A 7,296-nucleotide genomic window follows, 5' to 3' on the forward strand; every position below is an offset into this window, starting at 1 on the left:
AAGGCCTTCATTATCTCTCATTATTGCTTCTTTCTCTCTCCCTGACACAATATTTTATATATTTGAACAATGTAAATGGGATTGCCCAAAGTGCAATGCATAGTGGCTGCTATGTCTATGTAATAAAATTAACAAACATACAAAATGAAAATCAATTCATCTTTTTTTTTTACCACATTGTTCAATATACAATTATTTGCAGAAAGAAGGCGGAGCATCTTAAAATTATGAGAACAGACAGATTATGTGAAAGACAAAGCATAGCTCGAGATAGGCTTTTATGAACGTAAGTATTAAAATCTTTGGCTAATTCAAAAGTACATGTCCAGTCATCTCCTCCCCTCAGTTTGTCAGCATCAGGAAAAAAGGAAATAAAATGGCAAAATCAGACCACAGATTCACTGCCTTTTAATAGCACTGTTTTGTATAATTGCATTGTAATAATAACCTATGCCTGTGTTTAGGGACTGCAAATGAAAAATAGCTTCTCTGGCTAACTCAATTTACAGAAATGTTCCCACATTCCCTAAACCAAATAAATAAAATTTAAAGTTAAAAAAAACAAAACTGCTGGCAACATTTTCACCCACAGTTTTTAATTTTCTTTAATTGAACTGTATATGAGTATTTCATTCCTACTGAATACAGCCTCTTTGTGGTTAGTGTCAAAACAAAGAAATATAACACTGCATATATATAGCCCACTAAAGCCGTATTAGTTTAAATACTATTGAATAAAGAACCGTGTCTCTCTGCACTTAAGATGATAAAGGACAAGGCCTTAAATCGAAGATCTTCTTGTTCAGGGATAAATGCCCTCTCTCAATATAACGATAAAATGTTTCCATTAGACTTTAGTTACTCAATATGCTTTGCTGTAACTGTGTGAACCTTAACTTTTCCTTTGAGTAAAAAGTGTCCACCAGGTGACATCATTAGGGACCAAACAAGTCACCATGAAAGACAACAGCGCAAAGTGAAAAGGAAGAAAGCTTCACGATAGCTGAAAGTGGTCTCTATTTTTTCCTTCTTTTTGAAAAAATGACTTTGGTTACCATAGGCTACTTTTAAACAAACCACCCAGTGTAACTGTGTGTGCGCTCGTTTACCTTTTCTTTCTTAGTCCTTGGCTTCTCCATCGCTTACTCCGGTGTCTGCAGCCGCTCCAAACTTTCATCCCACACCAACAACAGTCCAGGAGGATCTCAAAGCACGAGACCAAAGGTTTATAACAACGTCGCATCTGATGGGTACGAGGGGCTTGTATTGGGACTAATTCGCATTCTTACAAAGTTTCCCTTGTGTAAAATTGGTGCGGATTAAGTGCGCCATGTTCCCAGGACTTTTCCCGTATAGCGGAATGTTGGTCCGATGAGAGGCGGGGATCCGGTCTGCTCCGCGGCCCCAGACTTCACTTCACCAGAGCTTCAATTACCCCTCGTGACATCACTGAGGGCTAGAGTTACCTGCGCGCTTTTGAGTATAGAGACAGCTTTAGGAAACGTGCTCGTTCACTTTTTTAATTCATTTTTTTATTTACACCAACAATAAAAATGAAGATCTAGCTCATTAGCCAAATCTCATACAGTTTAACATTTGTTTTCCTTTTCCAAAATGAATTGTAACACTAGAAACTAACATTCACCATTACAGTCATACAAAGCGATACAAAAAAAAGATGTGTTCACACTGGTCGTTATTTGGTCCTAAATTGACCTAATTTTAGTCCTAATGTGGACTTGCTTGGTTCCTGTTCTTCCTTAACTTGTCTAAGTTTAGTTTCTAGTCTATATTCCTGGTTCGTTGTCATTTTTAGGCCCGAGCGCCACAAGCTGGCGAGAGGCCTATTAATCTCGTAAGGCCGTGCGAAGCACGCACGCCCCGTGCAAAAAACACAAAGTGGGCGGAGCCCAGTCAAAATTAACGAAAGTACCCGTCAGTGACCAGGGACCCACACCATGAGGTAGGAAAGCGCGAGCGCTTTCCGAAAATGTATAGTTTATGATATTTGAAAAATGGGAAACATTGTTTTCGCATCGGAATATTATTCTTTCTTTCTTCTTTCTTTCTTCTCGGGACCAACCCCCCTATTTTTCACCCAGTGAACATTGACGAAAAGTCACAAAAATTTGCACACCTCTAAAAATCGTGCCTCTCTACATTCTGGCTATTTCCTTTTTCTAAAATAAAAAAAAAATTGGCGCGTCAGCGCCCCCAAATGTACCAAAAATGCATTGAGAGATGGGAAATGACCCAAAAAAAATCTGATCATAGAATCATGAAATTTGGCGCAGAGGTAGATGGTGACAAGAGAAGTAAAAAATATTATTACGGCAACGCCGTCCGCCCAACCAAATGTCGGCCATATTGCTTCAAAAATGGCTAAACATGACTTCGGAGTTTTTCCAAACGTCGTACTTTTACGAACTCCTCCCAGGGCGTTGGCCCTAAAAAGCTGAAATTTGGTGAAAATGCTACTGAGGAGTGGGACATCAAAATTTATTCAAATTACATTGATACCTGTCACGGTCTCTGTGCGGCAAAGCCGCAAACTGTAGCAAGAATTTCAGAAATCTCCCAAATTTAACATTTCTGCCGTTTGCGCAGATAAAGTCCGAATTGCGTCAAATTAGAATCAGTTATTAAACTCTTTGCCCTAAACCTACTTGAAGTGAAATAAATTAATTTGGAGCCACAGCGCCCCCTACAGATTTTATATGGAGGTTAAATGTTTAGTTTTGCGAAATTATATGAAATTTGACACACAACTCAATTTTAGCATCCCCATCGAAAAAGTCAATGACTCATGTCATAATTTTTATGGCTTTGCCGTAACGATGACCGAAACCTCCATTTTATTCCAATGGGGAAATCGCCAGAACATGTATACACTTTAGACTTTCACCAACTCCTCTTAGGGCGTTAGCCCTATTAACCTAAAATTTGGTGAGACTCATCTTCAGGGGTGGACCATCAAAAGTTATCCACATTTTTATTCTAAGAGTCACGGTGTCTGTGCGGCAAAGCCGCACATTTTGCCAAGAATTCAAAATAAAATTGCTTTTTGATGGTAAAACAAAGGGGAGAAGATGTGACAGCGTCACAGATTCAGCAGTAGGCGTAATAAAAGTACAATTGGGGCGTGTTAGCGCCCCCTCCTCTTGCGGCGTGGCGAGGGCCGATCATTGCCGCTTGCGGCTATATTTAATCATTACTTCTCTTTCCCCCTTTCTCATCGTGTTACTTTTATTTTCTATAGAGGCCTATTCAATTATTGGTGTGAGATGTATGTTTTTTTACTTCTTAATGATTTTTTTAATGTTACAAAATATTAGAGAAACAAAACATTTTATCAAGAATGTACTTTGCTTGATGCTAAGTGTTGTATCTAATTTTAATATGAACAAAGTGATTAAAAAATATATATAAATAAAAGGAACAGAAATAATAATACATCACAAGCTATTGCATAGGTCTATAATAAAATAGTAAATTCTATATTTATTTACACAAATGGCAATACAAAAATGTGCACATCACATTTATTTATATCTTAAATATTTACAAAGAGTGACAGAAGGAACAGATAGTTATATGCCTATGGTATGTGGACGTTGTAACAGGATAATAATGCATTTGATTATGGAACTTTTCGAAGTTATTTTAAACCCTGAAAACAAGGTAACGTTATTAGACTATACAAGCTTACCAAACCATAGGCTTGACTGTCAGGACGGTTAAGTCACTTGTTTTAAAGTAATGAGATGGAGTTACAGCGAAGAAGCCTATTGTATAGGCTACTAAGTCTTTTAGTCTGCAGATTCAATAGTCACAACATGTGTTATGCTAAACATTCATTCTGGATTATTTCTGATAGTTTCCTTGGTGCGACGTCTTTTGCTTTTGTAGATTTGTGGCAGCACCATCCGGAGACAAAGTCTGTGAAGCCTGGTGGATCTATCTTTAGTGGCCCTCTTCAGGCTTGGTCTCCTGATATTTAGTCTCATCGCCTGCAGATGGCGCTGCTCTTCCACATGTACACTGCTGATGGCCTCCACCTGAGAGAGTTGTGTTCCAACCACTACCACTTTGCATCTGTGAGACCAAGCGGAGAGACAGAGATTAGAGGATGTTTGACTGGAGCTGTGTCATGTAATTATATCAGAGTGTGTAAAAGGTCCACTGACATTTGTCCCGCTGTGCAGTCTTGTAACACAAAACAGGACTGAGAGACATGGTTCAACAGAAGAGTCTGCACTCCAGCCAGGACAGGGTGGGCTGCCAAACTCTGGAACAATCTGCCGGATCAGACAACAACAATAAATCTAGTCCAAATGATTCCCATAGTCAGACCAGCACATCAGCATCATGCATGAGAAGGCAGCTCAAGCAGAGTCACTCACTCAATGTCATCTGATGCATCTGTGTGCAAACTTAGGAAGCGCTGCCACTCGGCTTTACGTAACTAATGTGAATGTGTGGCCTATTTCTGTGTTACAGCACACCATGTCTGCTCTGCACACACAAGTCATAGGGTCACTGAAAGTAAATATTTACATTAAGGTTGACTCCATGTCTGGGTTGGCTAATTCACTTTTGACCTTTTTTTCTGTCCTGCAGTGTGACACGCCTTTGTAGTAAAATACAAAATCAGTTCTACAAAAATCATGAAAAAGCCTTTTCACAAACAATGACACGATTTTAGATGTAATATAATATTTTTTTATAAATGTATATAAAAATATATGCATTTTCCATTTCTTTGTAAAATTGAATTGTAGATTTAAGTGGAGATAAACGTGTACTTTTAGTAAACATAAAAGTGTCTTTTCCCTCAAGTGACGACATTTTTACTTTTCTAATGTGTAATGTAATGTAAAGTTTTAAGTACATTTTGGAGAAAACCATTTCAACTGATAATACAATAAATTGGCTCTCATGTCAAGTATCCATATATAAAACCAATAAAAACTGAATTAGTCTAGCATGTTATATAATAAGCATGATCTTTTACCTGTTGGTGCAGTTGCAGTGGTACATTGTCCTTGGCTCACTGTTGTGAAAGCCATATTTCCTTTGCAGAGGAAGGATCCTGTTTCTGCATTCATCAAGATACTTATAGGCAGCACAGAAATTCTGCTTCTCTGTAAGATAAGAATACAAGACGTGTTCTGTGTGGAAACACCATAAATTAAATTCAATACATGAAAAAGATCTATGCATCATTGATTACCTGTAACATAAGCATCCGGCAGTGGGAGAGATAGTTGAGGAGCTCTTGTAGGTAACACAGGGGAGGCTCTCACTGGCATGTCAGTGCTTACTGGCGTGATGGAAATAATCTGTGTTAAATGTGTGGGCGCAGTAGACTCTGATGTGGAAGGGTAAAGTGGCTGTGTGGTGGTGACAGGAGTGGACATGGAGAGGATTGTGGCATTCACATCTTCCTCATACAAAGAGGGAGTATGAACCACTGCATAAAGAGCCATTTTGGACACTTTGCACCTACCATAAGAGAGATGCAAACACAAACTTAATTTCAGAAATGCAATGTTTATAATGAATAAAAAACAGAATATGAATGAACTTACATCCCAAACCAGTTTCTCTCTGCACATTGCAGTCTATAAGAGAACTCAAAACAGTGCATCTTGAGAAGATTGAAGAATGTGTAACCAACCACATCAGAAATGCTTTCTTGGGCTTCTTTTAGACAACGGCGAAATCTACAACATATTTGAACAACTTGAGAAAGGGTTAAAATGATACAAGAATTTGAATATGATTATACCTGTTGTCACAATCACAATGAGACATGGTGAAGATGTTCCTGTTGAAGACTCCAAACTTGGAGTGAAAGGACAGAATGGTGTCTTGGCATTGGTCATGCTCACGGCAACATGAGTCTGTCTCTGAGAATACACCTACAATTGAACATATAATATTTAGTTTTGGGATGCATATGTTCTATGATTGTTATACATTTATACTAGGCCTACTATTTAAAAAAGAATAATTTGAACAAAAACTTACCTAAATCTGAATATGATGGCGCCTTGTTACCAGAGCCACACCACAGTGTTCCAGGCACAATGAACCCACGCTTGACACGCACTTTAGACTTGACCCCTGACCCTTCATCCTCTGGACTGGCGCTTCTTAGGAGCCTCCTCTTGAAGCTGCGCTCTTCAGGGGCAGGGTTTAGCAGAGAATCCAGAGAGGTACATTGCTTTTCTTCATCAAACACAAATTCAGAGCGCAAGTCGAGTTGGTGTGAAAATGTCTGCTCATTTTTCTCACACAAAGTTGTGTACTTTTTAATGATGTCTTGGCGGTCGCTGAAGGTGCAGCTGAGTAGAGTGACTGATGACCAGATGCTGTGATAAAGTCGAAGAGACGAAGTGTCGCCCCGCAGGAAACTGTAATGCACTTCACCGTTTGACACAACTTTAGTCCATGTGCAAAGGATGGCGGCATCTGTTAAGCTGTGTGTGAAGAGTGCCAAAACGACAGCGACCACGGGACACAGGTGCGTCATGGTGCGCGCGGTTGGAGACGCAGATAAAAGGATGTCCCTCTGAAATCCCTGTCTCTGTGGTAAAGTCTTGACAGACACAGGCAAACACTAAGTTGAGTTTGGCTTAAATAATAGATAAAATGGGTGGGAGTTCCAGTCCACAGATAAGCTATAACTGAGGTCTAACCATAGACGCGCCGTGTGTGGTCACGTGACGTTTTGCCAACAAACACCGCCTAATTCAGCCTTCCCTCTCTCACGTTATGATGACGGTGACCGTGACACTGGATCACAACCTCCTACCACCACTGCGGCTTTATCTATGTAGAAATATGATTAGTGTAAGCAAATGTAAGCTCTCAAACTTTTGAAGGGTCAAATGTCTTTACATTTTGTAAATAATGTAACGTTTTGTACATGTAATTTGTAAATATTGTGCTAAATGAATAATTTACAAATTACAAATAGTAATATTTCACTCATTTAAGTGAATGGTCTGCAATGAAGGACAAGCTCTGTTCAAGGACATTTTCAGCTGCAATAGTTGGATGTGTTGACACAGTGACAAACTGTGGCGGTCGAGTTCACAATCAGAGTCCAACCGAAGCTGTTGTGATTTAGTTTTTTGAACATAACCCGCTTATGTATTTATTTATTTTTTTCTATTGAGCCTAAAAAAAGTTAGCAAAAGTTAAATGAGCGCATAAACTTTCACCCGGTTGGATAATTTTATCTCTGAAAGTCAAAGTTCACAGCGCTGCATCTGCGTGTCGGTCTGA

The 7,296-nt window shown here is 39.1% G+C and overlaps 2 protein-coding genes across 4 annotated transcripts in view; both read right to left on the reverse strand.

The window, feature by feature from the left end:
* The window catches only part of ttc28 (tetratricopeptide repeat domain 28), a 53,781-nt gene extending 52,368 nt beyond the window's left edge, over positions 1–1,413 (reverse strand). For 2 of the 3 annotated variants that reach the window (XM_072454296.1, XM_072454295.1), the window contains exon 1: positions 1,110–1,412. In XM_072454296.1, coding sequence (XP_072310397.1) covers positions 1,110–1,139 — 30 coding nt within the window. In that variant the 5' untranslated portion in view covers positions 1,140–1,412. Of the gene's footprint in view, positions 1–1,109 lie in introns of all 3 variants that reach the window. The other variant, XM_072454297.1, reaches the window with a different exon arrangement.
* Positions 1,414–3,801: 2,388 nt separating this feature from the next.
* Positions 3,802–6,638, reverse strand: pla2g3 (phospholipase A2 group III). The gene is made up of 7 exons (XM_072454911.1): positions 6,034–6,638; positions 5,792–5,924; positions 5,592–5,726; positions 5,234–5,505; positions 5,015–5,144; positions 4,188–4,298; positions 3,802–4,095 (listed from the first exon to the last, which is right to left on the reverse strand). Exons 1-7 carry the CDS (start codon positions 6,536–6,538, stop codon positions 3,855–3,857), a joined length of 1,527 nt encoding a protein of 508 aa, XP_072311012.1. The 5' UTR covers positions 6,539–6,638; the 3' UTR covers positions 3,802–3,854.
* Between the last annotated feature and the right edge of the window lie 658 nt (positions 6,639–7,296).

This window comes from Eucyclogobius newberryi, unplaced genomic scaffold (assembly GCF_026437365.1).
Source record: "Eucyclogobius newberryi isolate DKJ021-1_F unplaced genomic scaffold, fEucNew1.0.hap1 SCAF_2, whole genome shotgun sequence".
In the NCBI taxonomy this organism is placed as follows: domain Eukaryota; kingdom Metazoa; phylum Chordata; class Actinopteri; order Gobiiformes; family Gobiidae; genus Eucyclogobius; species Eucyclogobius newberryi.